At 45.1% G+C, this 18,859-nt stretch overlaps 1 protein-coding gene across 2 annotated transcripts in view; it reads right to left on the bottom strand.

Moving 5' to 3' along the window:
* LOC132709726 (uncharacterized) overlaps positions 1–17,882 on the bottom strand; it is a 19,858-nt gene extending 1,976 nt beyond the window's left edge. The window contains exons 1-5 of one of the 2 annotated variants that reach the window (XM_060684321.2): positions 16,965–17,882; positions 14,168–14,309; positions 9,392–9,449; positions 7,925–8,012; positions 2,792–3,198 (exon numbers count right to left, since the gene is read on the bottom strand). In XM_060684321.2, coding sequence (XP_060540304.2) covers positions 2,792–3,198; positions 7,925–8,012; positions 9,392–9,449; positions 14,168–14,274 — 660 coding nt within the window. In that variant the 5' untranslated portion in view covers positions 14,275–14,309; positions 16,965–17,882. Of the gene's footprint in view, positions 1–2,791; positions 3,199–7,924; positions 8,013–9,391; positions 9,450–14,167; positions 14,524–16,964 lie in introns of those variants that run through there. The other variant, XM_087890984.1, reaches the window with a different exon arrangement.
* Positions 17,883–18,859: the final 977 nt, after the last annotated feature.

Below are 18,859 nucleotides of genomic sequence, written 5' to 3'. Positions count from 1 at the left end.
AATTCTGGGAATTGAAGTCAGCAAGTTCAACTTCCAGAATTCCTCAGCCAGTCAGCTGTTCTGGCTGGAGAATTCTGGGAACTGAAGTCCAGAAGTTCAATTTCCAGAATTTCTCAACCAGTCAGCTTTTCTGGCTGGGGAATTCTGGGAACTGAAGTCCAGAAGTTCAATTTCCAGAATTCCTCAGCCAGTCAGCTGTTCTGGCTGGAGAATTCTGAGAATTGAAGTCCAGAAGTTCAATTTCCAGAATTTCTCAACCAGTCAGCTTTTCTGGCTGGGGAATTCTGGGAATTGAAGTCCAGAAGTTCAATTTCTAGAATTCCTCAGTTCAGAAGTTCAACTTCCCGAATTCCTCAGCCAGTCAGCTGGTCTGGCTGGGGAATTCTGGGAATTGAAGTCCCCAGGTTTAACTTCCAGAATTCCTCAACCAGACAGCCATTCTGGCTGGGGAATTCTGGGAATGGTAGTTCACAAATCTTAAAATTGTCAACTTTAGAGACCCCTGCCCTAGAAAATCAAGCAGAAGGGATCTGTAATCCTTCAACTCATCTCCAGCCATAGGAAGAAACAGGCAAATAGTTAACAAACTAAGATGAAGGAGAATACATAGGGGTCTTGCAATACTTGAGGGGCTGCCACAAAGAAAAGTGGGTCAAACTATTTTCCAAAGCATCTGAAGGCACGACAAGAAACTGTTAGGATATGGTTTGAGCCTAACAAGCTGTCCAGGCAATATATGTATTCTGTGACTTTAATATGAATATGTATTGTGTGACTTTAAAGTTTTACTGCTGATTCGTTGTAATGCTGAGTCATGCTGTAATTAGATAATCACTAGTTGTAAACGTATTTAAGAAAGGTACTGTAACGTATTCAGTTGATGATATGCTACCATTGTGCGAGGAGTTGCTACCATTGTGCTATCATCGGTTGGATGGATCTGCTACCATCGTGGTTTGTGAACCAGAGTGAGTTTGTCATTCTAACCAACGACTGTTTGTGTGGTAAGAAGAGTTTTTGTATCACTGGACTGATTTAACTGGCAAAGACTTGGATTGATTTAAAGACTACGAGATTGTTTTTTTCACTATAAAGTAAACTTTTGATAGACCAGTTTGCACATCTCTTTTTCATCGCTCTCAGCAACGTTCCTCTGTGTTCTACACTCTGCTGGTTGGTAACACAACAACAATATCCTTAACAGAAACAACGGATAGAAATTCATCAAGGAGAGAAGCAACCTAGAACTAAGGAGAAATTAACAGTTAATCAGTGGAACAGTTTGCCTCCAGAAGTTGTGGGTGCTCCAACACTGGAAGTTTTTAAGAAGAGATTGGACAGGCACTTGACCGGAATGATATAAGCTCTCCTGTTTGAGCAAGGGGTTGGACTAGAAGACCTCCAAGTTCCCTTTCAACTCTGATATTCTGTTCTATTTATCGGGGTGAAGACTTGATGAAACTTTAGGATGCTCTCCAGAATTCAAAACAGGTAAATCAGCTAAGCTCGACATCTATGGTAAGGAGTCAGGCGTTATTTCAAAGGGTCTCAACCTTGGCAACTTTAAGTTAGGTTCAACACTCAAAATTCCCCAGCCAGCATGCCCTCAACTTATGACAACAGTTGCTAGCAGAACCAAGGCCGAGGACTGCCTGTACATTTAATAAATCAATCAATAAATTTTCCATGATTGCTAAAAGAATGGTCGTAAGTGAAGGACTACTTATACCAGGGGTCAGCAACCTGCGGCTCTGGAGCCACATGTGGCTCTTTGGGCCCTCTGCTGTGGCTCTGTTAGGAAATGAGTATTACCTACTTTGTTGGGTTGGCAATATATAAACCATCAATATAGCTTTAAGACTGCTGTATTGCATCATACTGTGTCCTGATTGGTTAGCTCTGTAGCCAATCTCCTTAAGAGGGAGCTAGAAACATGGTTTCTTTCTCTTTGCTGTTCGTGCTCTCTGATATCTCTGTATGCTACTGTTTGCAAATCCAGAAGAACTGTTTATTGTGAATGACTACGACGACTGGTAAGAAGACTTTGTTATTAGATTATCCCTGGACTGTCGTTTTGCTATCTCCTGCTTTATATGTGTATGACCTGGACTGTTTATTCGACTGTGCCTTACTATTTCCTGAAAGTAAACACAACTCAGTTTATCTGTGTGTTGACTGTGTTTATTCGTATCTATTCTCAATCGTTTTCATCTGTACACACTTGCTATTCAAGGGTTACTCTGCGAATTCCTTAACATGCTCCCTGTCAGGTGATCCCACCATTGGCTGGCCCCACCCCTCGCCCTCCCCTCCCAGTCACTCCTCGCCTGGCCTGAGAAGGTAAGGGTGACGGCGGGGGATAGAGAAGTGGCCAGGGCAGAGACAGAGAGATACAGAGAGGGGGGGGGAGAGAGAGAGACATAGAGAGAGAGGGAGAGAGAGGGAGGGAGGGGAGAGAGAAAGATCTGTCAAAAGGATTTTGTGGTTCCTGGTGTTTTTTAACAACTGGTTCTCTGCCCTAATGACCAGCTGGGTAGGCATGGCTAGGAGGTCATGTGACTGGTGGAAGTGAGTGACATCGAGTTGGCCACGCCCACCCAGTTTTTGTGGCTCCTGGTGTTTTCTTTTCTGTCGGAAACAGGTCCAAATGGCTCTTTGAGTATTTAAGGTTGCAGACCCCTGACCTATACTCAGAGAGTGTTTTAGGAGAGGGAGATCTAACAATGGAAATCACCCTTCTTGAACAGAACAAGAATGTTTCTCTTGAAGGCCACTTAAAAACTTCTCCTACCTCTTTTGTTGGTGGAGATAACGCCATGCTGGTGGGAAGAGACATCTCTTGAGGTTTATCCATCTCCACCCAGGTTTGTTTGCCATCTGTTGTCTTCTTCTTCTTCTTCTTCACAACACACGCATAGCTGGGTCCACCTGCCTCGGCCTGGTGGCCTGGGATGTTCTCCACTATCTTATCTTCCGCAGGATGAACGTTCTGGCTTTCTTCTCCCTCCACTCTCTGAGATTCGCACAGCGTCACCACCTCGGCTCGTTTTGGGAAGCTGAGGTTGGAGTAGGTCATGTCTGGAGAAGACGGGACGTTGGGCAGGTCCCTCTGAAGGAGGATGAGGGCGCTGCAGCTACCCACCGTGTTGTCGTCTTTGTTCGGCGGGCGAGGAAAAGTCAGCGGGGCTGGCGTGTTGTCTGCAGAGGGAAACACTCCGGTTATCAGGGTTCCGAGTAACATATCCACAGCAAGCAAAACTCCCAAGGCGGGTAGATTCCTCAAAGAATAGTTTTATTGGATATATCATATCGGCACAGTTCCGGTGAAAGGTTCCCCTGGTTTTCACCTAATTAAAAGTAAAAGTTTCCCCCCCGCCTTCCCCAAACAATCAGTCACATGGTCCAATCAAATCTGGTTGCCTGGTAACGTCGCTCCTCCTCTCTCTGACCGGGTGTGAGAATGACCTTGGTTCCCAGGAATAAGTCTTTTGTTTTGGCTACAAAACCCCAGCTATCTCTATTTCCTCCTCCCCATCCCTCAGCTCCAGTGTGGCAACACTGAAGCTTCCAAAATGGCTTCCGTCAGATCAGTTTCAGGGTTGACACCGGAGGTTTTAGGACAGGCGTCTCCAGACACGACAGCTTTAGAAGACTTGTGGACTTTTTGTCAGAAGAATTAATTACCGTATTTTCCGGCGTATAAGACGACTTTTTAACACATGAAAATCTTCTTAAAAGTTGGGGGTCATCTTATACGCCGGGTGTCGTTCTCTTGTAACCAGGCAGATCAGCCCGAAAGGCTCTGACGAGCCTTAAATGGCTCTGGCGATCTGCTGATCAGGCAACTCAGCTGAGATCGCCAGAGCCATGGAGAAGAAAAAAAGTTTTCCCCCTCCAGCTTGCTTGCCTTGCTTCGCTTGCCTGAATCCATTCCATCAGCAAGCAACTCCCTGCCTGCAATTAAGCAAAACAAAGCTGGCTGAGGAATTCTGGGAGTTGAAGTCTACAAGTCTTAAAGTTGCCAAGGTTGGAGACCTCTGTTCTATTGGGTAAGTTTTTTTCCCCTTTGGGAGCTTTAAAAAAAAATAGTTAATTGGAGTTTTTTTTTAGTTGTTCTTTTTTAGACCTAGCCATTTAAAGTTTAGGAAGTTTTAAATTTAGCTTTCATATAAAAATAAAAATAAAATAAAATAATATTTGTGCAGCTTTCTGAGATTTGGTGTGTTTCTGTAGTGTTTCACTCTAACTACACAAACACACAAAATCTCACAAAACTGTATGTGGAATTTTGTGCGTGTAAAGTGTGAAAGTTGTTTTTTGGGGCTTTTTGTGGCTGTGTGAGGTTCCTGCTTGTTGCAGGGGCCATTTTGGGTCTAGCACAGCTGCTTTTACTTTGTGGGTGAGCCAGTTGTGTTGTGTTGTGTGTGTGTAAAGTGTGAAAGTTGTTTTTTGGGGCTTTTTGTGGCTGTGTGAGGTTCCTGCTTGTTGCAGGGGCCATTTTGGGTCTAGCACAGCTGCTTTTACATTGTGGGTGAGCCAGTTGTGTTGTGTTGTGTTGTGCTGTGTGTGTGTAAAGTGTGAAAGTTGTTTTTTGGGGCTTTTTGTGGCTGTGTGAGGTTCCTGCTTGTTGCAGGGGCCATTTTGGGTCTAGCACAGCTGCTTTTACATTGTGGATGAGCCAGTTGTGTTGTGTTGTGTGTGTGTAAAGTGTGAAAGTTGTTTTTTTGGGCTTTTTGTGGCTGTGTGAGGTTCCTGCTTGTTGCAGGGGCCAATTTGGGTTCTAGCACAGCTGCTTTTACATTGTGGCTGAGCCAGTTGATGTTTTTTAATTTTTATTTGGTGTGCGTTGGAAGAGGGGTAGTCTTATACGGCGAGTATAGCCCAAACCCTATATTTTAACAGGAAAATTCGGGGGTCGTCTTATACGCCCAGTTGTCTTATATGGTAATTCCAAATCGAGCCGGGGTTGCGCAAGAATAAATAAAAATGAGATCCGGACAGCTGTGAGGAAAACAGAAATATAGATAGCCCTCAACGTACCACCACAATTGAGACCCAGATTTCTGTTGTTAAGCGAGGCATTCTTAAGTGGTTTTTGCCTCGGTTGTTAAGTGTATCCCCACAAGTGATAAGTTAGTAACCTGGTTGTTAAGTGAATCTGGCTTCCGCATATTTAAAAGATCGCTCACAAGAGACTTATGAATGGGAATGGAAAAAATGGATAGATTATGTGCAGAACAAATATCAAATTAGGAAGTATCAAGTAGCTTTTTATTGAAAGTATTATATAAAAATAGAAATGTATGAATTTTGTGAAGATGAAAAATTATAAGGGGGTTTGAGGGGTTCAAGTTTTATAAAAGGGGGATTTTGATGGGATTATATTCTGTGGAAGTCAGGGGGGAGGGTTGGGGGGGCTTGGGGGGGTTAGGGTGGGGAGTGTGGGGTGGGGGGAAAAATGGGGTGAAAATGTAATTGTAAAACTTTTGCAATAAAAAAAAAAAGGTTGCAAAATCACGTGACGTTGGGAACGCAGCAACGGTCATAAAAAGGAACCCGTCACATGATCATGAGAATGTTGGAAAGGTTATAACCGTTTCAGTGCCGCTGTGACTTTGAACGGTCACTAAGTGAGCTGTTGTAAGTCGAGGACTACCTGTATTTATTCCTAAAAACCAAAAAGTTTGCCTTTAGCGGCAGCTGAAGAGAAATGGGGTACAGCGGTACAGTTTTATAGGGGAGCTTGTCCTGGGTGTGGACAAGTGTTGATATTTAGGGTGACACTTGAGGGGTGTGGGAGCGTGTAGGTATGTGCCATCTATGATGTTTATTCATGTGAAAACGCAGTTCGCTGGGAGACCTAATTTAACTAACTCTGCCTTTATAGACCTTCTCCTTTGATATGTGGATTAGGCCTGCATAACTTATTTGGGGGTTTGAAGAAGTTTTGAGTAAAAGATTTTTCTCCACGGTTAATTTTTTTTTTTTTTAAGGGAAGAGGGAGACAGTATAAACTAAAGAATAAAATATATTTGGATATAAAACTTCTCGCAACTTCAATTCCTCAGAATTCCTCAGCCAGACGCTTTTAAGACTTGGGACCTCGAACTCCCAGAATTCGAATTCTGGGAGTTCGAAGTCGCAAGTCTTAAAGTTGTTAAACTTTGGCAACTCCTGGTTTAGGACAAGGACTTTTGGGGTTCCTAAAACGGGTCTCGTCTGCCTTAAATGCTGAGGTTCAGCGACCTGTTTTTTTCTAGCGCCCTCATCCTACAATGACTGGCTGTTGAGACAGGAAACCCACAACAATTAACTGAAACCTGACTGAGTTTTAAAAAACAAAGCTCACCCCCCTCACGCTCACATATCCCAAAAAGACAGGAAACCCACAAAACTTAAAACAGAAATATAACAAAGTTTTAAAAAGAAACTTTTCTCTTTCTCACCTGCCCCCCCGCCCCACATCACCACTAGTACAATACAGTTCTCAATTTACAATTTTTTTTTTACTTTTTTTTTTTTAAAATTTGATTTATATGCCGCCCTTCTCCGGAGACTCAGGGCGGCTTACAATGCATTAAGCAATAGCCTTCATCCTTTTGTATATTTATACAAAGTCAGCTTATTGCCCCCACAATCTGGGTACTCAATTTACCTCAGAAAGGATGGAAGGCTGAGTCAACCTTGAGCCTTGGCGAGATTCGAACCTGCAGTAATTGCAGGCAGCTGGTCTTAATAACCAGCTTAATAACAGGGTGCCTTAGACCACTGTACTATCAATTGTCTGTTTAATGACTGTTCAAAGGTATAACGGCACAGAAAAAAGGTGGCCTGTAAACGGTCCTCGCACTTATGACCCTTGCAGTCACGTGAGGAAAACTCAGACGCTTTGCAACTGCGTGTATTGATGACCATTGCAGCGTCCCGAGTTCAAGTGTTCCTCATGCGTGACCTTCTCAGATGGCCTCCGATAAGCAAAGCGAATGGGGGGAAGCCAGGTTCACTTAACGACGCTCAACAACTGCAGCGATTTTTCTGCACGACCCTGGCCAAAAGGTTGTACACAATCGGTACATGATTCGCTTTAACAACGGCTTTGCCTAGCGAGATTCCAGTTGTGGCCATGCGCCGAGGACTACCTGAGGGATTGGGGGATCCCATTTCATGGAAAAGTTGGAGTGGTGCGGTGGGCCTAGAGATGGAGCTCTCGCCTCACAATCAGGAGGCTGTGAGTTCGATCCTAGGTAGAGGCAGATATTTCTTTCTCTCGGCACAATGAGAATATATTTGCTGAACAATACTCCGCACTGGCGACAGGAAAGGCATCTGGCCAGTAAACACTCAGCTCCATTCAGTTACCCAGACTCAGTGGTGGGATTCAGCCGGTTCGGGCTGGTTCAGGCGAACCGGTAATTAAATTGCTGGCTGGCCCCTCCCCTCCCCTTCCAGGAGTCCCTACGCGCCCCATTTTGGCTCTCAGGTAAATGCAGGGAGGCCTACTAGGCCCAAAATGGGGCGCGGACTGGGGGGGGTGCGGCACCCCCCCCACGACCCGTTTTCTCTCCCAGGAAGCTTCAGGGAGGCCTCCTAGGCCCAAAACAGGGCGTGGGGTGGGGGCGGCGTGCTCCCCCTCATAGGCCGTTTTTGCTCCCAGGGGGGTGTAGGAGGCTGACTGCTACCTGTCACACCGCTCTGGCCACGCCCACCATGGCCACGCCCACCCAGCCAGTCATTAGGGCAGAGAACCGGTTGTTAAATTATTTGAATCCCACGACTGCCCAGTTTCCACCCCGCAAGGGATTATGGGGTCGTTAAAAAAGGAGGATGATTTCATGGGAAAGTTGGGAAGCTCCGTAATTCCATTCTCAAATTCCAATGGGCCTCCCCATCCCCAATTCTGATGAGAAAACATCTGGCCGCTTACTTGCATCCCCTGGATCTCTCTCGCTGCCATGCTGCAGATTGGGCAGCGAGCCTCCGAATGCCAAGGGCGCCATCGGTCCTGGCACAGCCTGCAAAACGACAAGGAAAGCTGGTGATGCGAGGTTCAGAAGCAGGAACTCCAAAGGGAATCTTTCTGGGCCTGGAATTCTGTGCACACATGTCCTCTTGGGTGCCTTCCCCCTCCTATGTTTCTCTGCAACAACAGCCCAGTAAGGTAGGCTGGGCCAGAGAGAGAGAGAGAGAGAGAGAGAGAGAGAGAGAGAGAGAGGCTGGCACGAATTTCTCTAGGGTTAGCTTCTATGCCTATGGGAGGATTAGAACCCAGATCTCTCTGTTCCTAGTCTAGCATCTTCTGTACTGTATTTAGAGCTGAGATGTGGATAAAGATGATAGATAGATAGATAGAGAGAGAGAGAGAGAGAGAGAGAGAGAGAGATAAAATAGAGAGATTAGATATAGATAGATATGGATAGATATGGATGGATAGATAGATGATAAGAGAGATTAGATAGATATAGATAGATATGGATAGAGAGATAGAGAGAGAGAGAGAGAGAGATTAGATAGATAGATATAGGTAGATATGGATAGATATATAGATATATAGATAGATGATAAAATAGATTAGATAGATATAGATAAATATGGATAGATAGATAAATAACGATAAGATAGAAAGATTTTATATATATATATATATATATATATATATATATAGAGAGAGAGAGAGAGAGAGAGAGAGAGAGAGAAGATAAGATAGAGAGATTAGATATAGATAGATATGGATAGATATGGATGGATGGATAAATAGATAGACAGATAAGAGAGATTAGATAGAGATAGATAGATAGATAGATAGATGATAAGATAGAGAGATTAGATAGAGATAGATAGATAGATAGATAGATAGATAGATAGATAGATAGATAAGATAAAATAGAGAGATTAGATAGATATGGATAGATAGAGAGATAGATAAGATAGATTATAGATAGATAGATTTTGATAGATAGATGATGATAGAGAGATTAGATAGATATAGTTAGATATGGATAGAGATAGAGAGAGAGAGAGAGAGAGAGAGATCTCTTTATCAGAGAGAGAGAGAGAGATGATATACGGTAGGTAGATCATAGGTGAATGAATGAATGAGCATACATATACCAGTACAGAATAAAGAATAACAGAATTGGGAGGGACCCTGGAGGTCTTCTAGTCCAACCTCTGCTCAGGCAGGAGACCCTATGTCAAGCAATGCTGCAGCCCCCTCTCTTTTGTATTCTCTAAGCCTCTGGACCAAGCCCACGTGGCATATTTTCGCTTTCCGAAGACCTATCTTTGTCTCTCACACCTAAAATCAGGCACAGGGACCGAGACCAGCAGGCCTCAAAGGAAATGGGCATTTCTAACTAACGAGAGAATGTAATAGTAGAAGAACTGCACTCACAGGCTCATCACACAACACCTGTTCATCATCCTGGGAAGGCAGCTTGCTCTCATCTTTCCTAAATAACATAAAAGAGGCAAAATTAATCCCTGGAGAGGTTAATCGCTTAGTGCATATCGAGCGAATTTTGTTATCGTGGTCCAGAAAAGTAACACTGGAATATCCATTCAATTCTAGTGGATACCAGGACTCCACATTCACGTCCCAAAACACTTTTCCCCTATTTCGCCATTTTTCAGCTATCTTGATTTTGCTAAGGCTTATGGGAAATGAAAGCTTCCGATCCTTGGATTTCCTTGTGGTCTCCTATTCAAAGATTAACCAACCAAGCCAGGGGTGAAATGCTCCCGGTAGTCCTCAACTTACAACAGTTCATTTAGTGACCCTCCAAAGCAGGGGTGAAATGCTCCTGGTTTGGACCGGATCGCCCGATCCGGTAGCAATGACGGCGGGTGGTTCGGAGAACCGGTAGCAAAAATCCCTGCCCCCGTCCCCCATGCCCAGCTGAGGCGCGCGATCATCAGAGGCTTTTTTTTTTAACTTTTAAAAGCATTTTTTCTACAACCTCTTCGGCTGAAAAAATGCTTTTAAAAGTAAAAAAAAAAAAAAGCCTCTGATGATCACGTGGCTCAGCTGGGATCGTCAAAGGCTTTTAAAAGAAAAAAACCCTTTTTTTTCTTTTCAATGCCTCTGACGATCCAAGCTGAGTTGCCTGATCGGCAGAGGCTTTTTTTTTTTTTACTTTTAAAAGCATTTTTTCTACAACCTCTTCGGCCGAAAAAATGCTTTTAAAAGTAAAAAAAAAAAAAAAAAGCCACTGATGATCATGCGGCTCAGCTGGGATCGTCAAAGGCTTTTAAAAGGAAAAAACCCTTTTTTTTCTTTTAAATGCCTCTGACGATCCCAGCTGAGTTGCCTGATCGGCAGAGGCATTTAAAAGAAAAAAAGCCTCTGACGATCAGGCAACTCAGCTGGGATCATCAGAGCCTTTTGAAAGCATTTTTTTACAATCTCTTTGCCGAAAAAGTTGTAGACAAAATGATTTTAAAAGTTAAAAAAAAAAAATTGGCCACGCCCACCCAGTCACATTACACCCCCCCCACCAAGCCACGCCCACAGAACCAGTAGTAACAAATTTTAGATTTCACCACTGAACCAAGCCCATCTCGGTTGAGCTTCCAAGCCTAATAAAACCAGCCAGATGTTTCCCCTTGCTGAGGCTAACCAACAAATGAACTTAATCATGTGGACTCTCCCAATTTATAGATCCTAGAAAATCCTAATATCGCCGTGCCCAAATTAGCCATCACGTTGCTTTGGACAACACAAGGTTTTAATGTGTTTGTCGATCTAAAAACTATTGTGTGGAGCCTTTGCTGCCTTCTGGGCTTGATTGTTTTCTTGTGGACATTTCATTACCCAACTAGGTAATATCATCCATGCTACCAGGGAGTGGGGTTTGCTCTCTCTTTATAATATAAGTGCCTTCCCTTTCAGTGTGGGTAGGAATGGTGGTTGATGGTTCTTTGATTAGGCTGTTGTTTACTGTTTGATTGTCTGAGCTGGTAGTTTATTTATTTGTTTGTTTGTTTGTTTGTTTGTTTGTTTGTTTGTTTGTTTGTTTGTTTCTATTTCTATACCACCCTTCTCCAAATAGGACTCAGGGCGGTGAACAGCCAAAGTAAAAAACAGAACATACAAAATTTAAAAACAGTTTAAAATAATTAAATAGTTCCTTGATTGTCCCACTAACACTGACAATTCTAGCACTGATGATATTAGCTAGTCAGGTCATAAAATGTCTGCAAGAAAATAACTAAACTCAAAGAGCAACAAGGACCTCACAGATGATCTCCTCCTCCTCCTCCTTTTCGCCAACTCTTTTAGCACTGATGATGTTACCTAGTTTGGTAGTGAAACATCTTCAAGAAAACAATCAAGCTCAGAGAGCACCAAGGATCCCACAGTCCCCCTCCTCCTTCCTGAAAACCCTTCTAGCACTGATGATGTTACGTAGTTTGGTAACAAAATCTCTGCAAGAAAACCACCAAGCTCAGAGAGTACCACAGTCCTCCTCCCCCTCCTCTTCCTCTCTGCAAACCTGCTTCCTTCTAGCACTGCCGATGTTACCTAGTTGGGTCATAAATCATCTACAAGAAAACTGTTGTGGCCTGTCGGCCGCCCGACCCCTCCACAATCCAAATCAGAGGAGGGGGAGGTGTGGGAGTCAGGGTCAGCATCAAGGCAACCTGTTGTGGCTCCGTTGCCTGAGCCTGGGCTATCGACAGATGCAGACTCTGAGAGTGAGGGAGAGGAGTTGGCAAGGCCTCCCTCTCCAGGACCTCCTCTCTGGCAATGCCTCCGGAGGACACCGAAGGCCAAACGATAGGCTCAGAGCCAAGCACGTCCCCGCAGCCACAGGTGGACAGCGACGAAGGAGATAAGTGCTGGCTGGACCCTCGGCAGAGGTGCAGGGAGAAGCGTGCACAGCAGAGGGGAAGGCGTACCAGAGATTAGCTGAGTCACTGGACCACACCCCACAGGGTATAAATGTGGGTGTGGTGGCCAGTTCAGTTTGTGACGAGCAAAAACTAGAAATAATCCATGATCTCTGCGTTACTGGACTTTGCCTGCTTTATCGGACTGCATTTGGATTAATCCTTGTATTGTTGAAAACTCTGCCTGTTTTATCGGAATGCTGGCAGTCTAATCTTTGTTTTATGTGAGTAAAGTCTGAATTGGCAGCTAGCCACTGGGTTGCTGCCAGCTTTATTTTCAAAGAATTTTGTCGTGTTGCTTATTAACTCTGGGCCGTCTGTGGGGGTGCGTGAGTGGAACGGGGACAGAACACAACCTGAGAGCTCCGAGGGGGAAGAGTGAATGGAGCTGGCAGAGAGAGAGAGAAAGAGGTGGAGCCTGGGCCATCCATGTCACTGCATTTTTGTATTTACCAGATGAGCTCTTATTTTTTAACTTTCAGACTTACCGTAGCTTGCCAAGTTCTTATCAGTGAGCTAACTGCACATGTCTACATTCTTTCGCTTTCTTCTAACTTTCTTTGTTCTCCGACCAAGAGAGGTGGCCGGGAAAGCTTTGCCAAGATGTAATTAATTAGCTAGTAAGATGTTTTATTTTCTTTATAACAAATAAAGGAGTTTTTCTTAGAAAATATATCTTCGGGTTTATTTTCTTAAGTATACTTCAAGGAAAAAGCCTCGATCCATTCTCTAATCAAGGTGCAATTACCCAAAAGCAGAATGGGATTAATTGCCACCCTGACAATCCGTCAGCCCTCAGATGGAGAGTCAACAGCCCCGAGGTCTGGAGGTGGCTGATGAGGAAGAGGAGGAACAGCTGGGTCCAGTGCCTGACGCGCGGATGCACAGAAGGCAGAGGAGAGGAGAGCAGTGGAAATCTATGGGCCGGTCCTTGGGACGGAAGAGTCACTGCTGCTAGCGAAGCCTCACCCTAGCTCTGGGGATAAAAGGGGGGACGGAGGGCAGAGATGACATAGGTGTGGCAGACAACTATTCATCTCCCTGCTGGATGGACTTGTTAGCCTGTGGTGAGCGAGAAACTTTTTGCCGGGGCTGCTGGCGCTCCTAATAAAGGAATCATTGATTTAACTACAGACGGTTTGTCGTGTTTTGGGGAGCTGGGTCAGAACAAAAACCGCCAACCTCAGAGAGCACCAAGGACCCCACAGTTCAACCCAGAGCTACAAATATTTTCTGGAACGTTCTAAAGTCCCCAGATACCCTCCGAAGGATGGAAAGACCGAGAAACGCTCAATTCTATTCATCGGAGGGTATTGCTTCATCTTCCAACATACCCAGACCATCCCTTGGAGGACTAAACAAGGCAGGTGTCAGGTTTCGATGTCATCTCAAATAAATTGCACTCCCAAACAATTAATCTTTGCTGAAATATTCCATTTATTGAGTACGACAGATCTGGGCCCGACTTCATCGTAGCCGATACTAACCCTCTGACCCCCAAACCCTTCCCTTTCCGTTCCCCAGTTCTCATCTTTTCATTGGCCATCTTCCAAGCCAGTCTCCCTAGCTTCTGACCTCACCCCACAGGAATGTTCCCCCCGCCATCCCATCTCCTTGGGGATATTATCTACAGAGAAAATAAGTAGGTGAAAAGTCAAGCCTCGTCTTTTTATGGCAGCATCAGAATGCTGACAGCAGGGGCTGAAGATGGGGCTGGGCCAGGGGTGGGCTTCAAAAATTTTAGCAAGGGGTTCTCTGCTCGGTTGCTGGGTGGGCGTGGCCATGGTGGGTGTGGCATAGTCAGCCTCCTGCACCATGGCAGGAGGAGAGCATTTTTGCCCTCCCTGGGCTCCAGAGGATTTTCTCGAGCCTCCGGGAGGGCGAAAATGGCCTCCCCAGGCTCCGGAGGCCCTCTGGAGGCCAAAACTGGGCCCGTTTCCGGCCTTCCCAAACTTCTAGTAGGCCCGTTTTTCACCCTCCCTGAGCCTCTGTGTGCGCCCTGCACTTACCTGCATCCAAAACGGGCTGCATGGGGACTCCTGGGAAGGGTGGGCGGGGCCAGCCAGGAGTGGGATTTGGGGCTTCTCCAAACTGCACAGAATCTTAGCTAGAGGTTCTCCCGAACCCCTACGAACCCCCAACAGCCCACCCCTGGGCTGGACGAGGGGAAGATGGTCAGGGTCACGTCTGATACATCTGTTCATTTTTAAAGTAGGGTGTGCTCAGATGCTGAGCTCCTTTAGGGGGGTCCCTGGCCAAAAAATTTCCCAATGTTTACCTTTTGCAGGCTGCACAGAGAGCCACAAAACAGGCGGAGAGCAGGGACATCCCGGCGATGAAGAAGGGGAGCCCTCCCACCGGCCCTTCCCCGAAGACGGACGCCATAAGACGGAGGCCGAAAAGCTGCTTGGCACAGGAAGCTGTAAGCAGAGAGAGAGAGAGAGAAAAAAAAATCAGCCACTGAAATACAGGTAGTCCTCGACGTACGACCACATCGGAGCTCCACATTTCTGTCGCTAAGCGAAACATTAAGTGAATTTTGCCTCATTTCACGACCTTTCTCGTCATAGGGAAGCACTGCAGTTATTCAGTTAGCAACCCTGTTGTTAAGTGAATCTGGCCTCCCCGTTGAATTTTTTTTTTTTTTTTAATTTGACTTATATGCCGCCCTTCTCCGGAGACTCAGGGCGGCTTACAATGCGTTAAGCAATAGCCTTCATCCTTTTGTATATTTTTACAAAATCAGCTTATTGCCCCCACAAACTGGGTCCTCAATTTACCTACCTTAGAAAGGATGGAAGGCTGAGTCAACCTGGTGAGATTCGAATTTACAGTAATTGCAGACAGCTGGAGTTAAATTACAATGCATTAGTCTGCTGAGCTATCCAGGCCCCTAGAAGGTTCCTTGCTCGTCAGAAGGTCGCAAAAGGGAATTACGTGACCCCAGGGCACTGACAACCGTCATAAATACGAGTCAGCCGCCGTGTGCCTGAGTTTTGGTCATGGGATTGCTACAAAGGTGTGAAAAAAATGGTCCTAAGTACCTTTTTTCAGTGCCATTGTAACTTTGAAACCGTCACTGTGAATCATTGTAAATTGAGGACTACCTGTACCAAGCGCCCGAATTGCTTTTTTGGGTGGCCAAGTGCCCGAATAGCTTTTTTTCAGAAATCAATCTTGGGACCTTAAGTAATTGTCCCTCATATGCCAAATTAGAATGTATGGATTCCAATAAAATAAGCCATCTTAAACAAACATTTAACCAACATAGCTGATGGAACCACCATCCATCTTCCAGAACATCCCTACACCTTGATCAGTTGGTTAGTCTTCGCCGTCTCACATCATCTTCTCTCCTGCCCTACGTCTAAGCAAGCCCATTCTCAACATCTCTCTCCTCTCTGGAGCTACATCTGAGCTCCAGGTTCCACAGAATAACAGAGCTGGAAAGGACTTTGGAGGTCTTGTAGTCCAACCCTCAGCTCAGCCCTGTATCATTTCAGACAAATGATTGTCCAGTTTCTTCTTAAAAAGTTCCAGTGTTGGAGCACCCACAACTTCTGGAGGCAAGTTGTTCCACTGGTTAATCGTTCTCGCTGTCAGGAAATTTCTTCTCTCATTGATGAGTTTCCACCCATTGCTTCTTGTCCTGCTTTCAAGGTGCTTTGGAGAAGAACTTGACTCCCTCTTCTTTGGGGCAGCCCCTGAGATATCGGAAGACTGCTATCATGTCTCCCCTAGTCCTTCTTTTCATTAAACTAGACATACCCAGTTCCTGCAACCGTTCTTCATATGTTTTAGCCTCCAGTCTCCTAATCCTCTTTGTTGCTCTTCTCTGCACTCTTTCTAGAGTCTCCACATCTTTTTATATTGTGGTGACCAGAACTGGGTGTGGTATCCCAAGTGTGGCCTTACCAAGGCATTATAAAGCCTGAGTGGCGTAGGAGGCTAATGCCTCCTACTAAGGCAGCATTTAACATCCAGCTGCCTGCAATTACTGCGAGTTCAATTCTCGCCAGGCTCAAGGTCGACTCAGCCTTCCATCCTTTCTAGGGTGGGTAAAATGAGGACCCGGTTTATGAGGGCAATAAGCTGACTTTGTATAAAATATAGAAAAGTATGAAGGCTATTGCTTAACGCACTGTAAGCCGCCCTGAGTCTCCGGAGAAGGGCGGCATATAAAAATATAATAGCTCAATATTGGAAGAAGGACTCTTTGCCTACTATTGAAGAGTGGATATTGAAAGTAACAAACCTAGCAGAAATGGCGAAAATCTCGGCGTATTTGAAGGACCACACGCAAGAAAGATACATATCGGAATGGAAAAGATGGATTGATTATATTCAAAATAAGTATCAGACAAGAAAATATCAAATAGCTTATGAATGAATGTTAGTATTAGAAGTATTTGGTTATTTGTAGTGGAGTTAAGGTTTCAGTGGGGGAGGCAGTATTTTGAGGATAAGTAGATTAATCTAGTTTATGTTTGATTAAATGGAATACCTTGTATTTTGCTCTGGGAAATCGGGGGTGGGGAGGGTGGGATGAAGGGGGGGAAAGGGTGGGGGGAACATGGGGGGGGGAAAATTTCTGTATTTCTTTTTTGTAAAACTTTTCAATAAAAAAATAAATAAATAAATAAATAAAATAAATACTAACACTTCACGTGATATTGATTCTATCCCTCTGTTTATGCAGCCTAGGATTGTGTTGGGTTTTTTGGCATCTGCAGCACGACACGGGCTCCTATTTTAAGCGATTGTCCACTAGGACTCCAAGATCACAAACCCAACCACGTTGGCCCAGAAACAGACCAAGGGGGCTTCACAGAAGAGCAGAGGACCCACAGCGAAGTTACAGTAGTGTTCAAAGAAGCAACTCGCCAAGGCTCAAGGTTGACTCAGCCTTCCATCCTTTCTAAGGTGGGTAAAATGAGGACCCAGTTGTGGGGGCAATAAGCTGACTTTGTATAAATATACAAAAGGATGAAGGCTATTGCTGAGCACATTGGAAGCCACCCTGAGTCTCCAGAGAAGGGCGGCATATAAATCAAATTAAAAAAAAAAAAACTTACTTCACTCGTTCAGGAAGAGCAGGAAGCCAACAGTCATGCTTACGATCTTTCCCACCCGTTTCTCATGGATCTTCTCGCCGGCTGGATCTTCTTGTAGGCGTCCTTCAAGCCAACTCAAGCCCCCAACTCCTGCTCGGATGCCCTTTTCTGCTGCTGGAGGCAGCTCTCTCACACAGCCGTTTCCACCAGGAGGTGTGGAGAAAACCAGCCAAACAGAGCCCAGTCAAAGATAATGCTTTGGTTTCCTGCCCACGCGCCCCAAAGACAAAGCGGCTGTTTGAAACCAAACAACTGAAAAGCAGGCAACTCTGGCAGATAGGTAAGTGGGGAGCGAATCGGCTCCAGGTAGTCCTCGACTTACGACCACAGCTGAGGTCGGCATTTCTGTTGCTAAGTGAAACATTGGTGGAGTAGAGTTTTGGCCCATTTGACGGCTTTCCTTGCGAGGGTTGTGAAGTGACTCCACGCAGTTGGTTAAGTTAGTCCCACGGTCGTTAAGTGAATCCGGATTCCCCGCTCGTCAGAAGGTCTCGATCAGGTGGCCCTTGGACACCGCAACCGTCATAACTAGGAGTCAGTTGCCAAGCGTCTGAATTTTGATCAAGTGAGCGCGGGGAGGCTGCGACGGTCTTAAGTGTGAAAAAATGGTCATAAGAAGTCACTTTTTTCCAGTGAGGTTGTAACTTTGAGCAGTCACTAAATGAACTGTTGTAAGTCGAGGACTACCTGTACTTTGGAGGGACCTTTTCAGCCAAACCGTCGTTCTTTGGGGCACTAGTTCATAAAGGGCAGAGAGACAGCCTGGGAGAAAGGAATGGATGTTCCTGACCATGGATGGATTCTCATTCGTCCCAATCAGATCAAGACTGGTGGGACCCATGTCAGCTGAACCAGAACTCACAACAGCTCTTGTAAGAAACCCAATTTATAAACAGAAAAGTCATTTAGCAAAAACATCCTTGAGGGCCAATCACAGGTAGTCCTCAACTTACGACCACGATTGAGCCTGGAATTTCCATTGCTAAGTGAGGCAGTTTACATTTTGGCCCATTTTATTATTGCCAAGTTTGTTAAGGGAATCACTGCAATTGTTAAATTAGTTACCCGGTTGTTAAGTGAATCCGGCTTCCCCCATTGACTTGGCTCGTCAGAAGGTCGCAAAAGGGGATCATGTGACCTTGGGACACAACAACGACGATCATAATAATTTAACAAAGTTGGAAGGGATCTTGGAGGTCTTCTAGTCCGACCCGCTGTTTAGGCAGGAAACCCTACACCACTTCAGACAAATGGCTGTCCAGTCTCTTCTTAAAAACTTCCAGTGTTGGAGCATTCACAACTTCTGGTGGCAAGTAGTTCCACTGGTTAATTGTTCTAACTGTCAGGAAATTTCTCCTTAGTTCTAAGTTGCTTCTCTCCTTGATGAGTTTCCATCCATTGCTTCTTGTTCTACCCTCAGGTGCTTTGGAGAATAGCTTGACTCCCTCTTCTTTGTGGCAACCCCTGAGATATTGGACCAACTGCTCTCATGTCTCCCCTAGACCTTCTTTTCATTAAACTAAACATACCCAGTTCCTGCAACTGTCCAACCTTAGTTTTATCCTCCAGTCCCCTAATCATCTTTGTTGCTCTTCTCTGCACTCTTTCTAGAGTCTCCACATCTTTTTTACATCGTGGCGACCAAAACCGGATGCAGGATTCCAAGTGTGGCCTTACCAAGGCCTTATAAATTGGTATTAACCCTTTGCATGATCTTGATTCTGTCCCTCTGTTGATGCAGCCTAGAACTGTGTTGGCTTTTTTGGCAGCTGCTGCACACAGCTGGCTCATATTTAAGCAATTGTCCACTAGGACTCCAAGATCCCTCTCACAGTTACCACTATTGAGCAAGGTAC

This window comes from Pantherophis guttatus, chromosome 3, assembly GCF_059756535.1.
Source record: "Pantherophis guttatus breed Tessera chromosome 3, ASM5975653v1, whole genome shotgun sequence".
Classification (NCBI taxonomy): domain Eukaryota; kingdom Metazoa; phylum Chordata; class Lepidosauria; order Squamata; family Colubridae; genus Pantherophis; species Pantherophis guttatus.
This window is presented reverse-complemented; position numbering and strand designations above follow the sequence as displayed.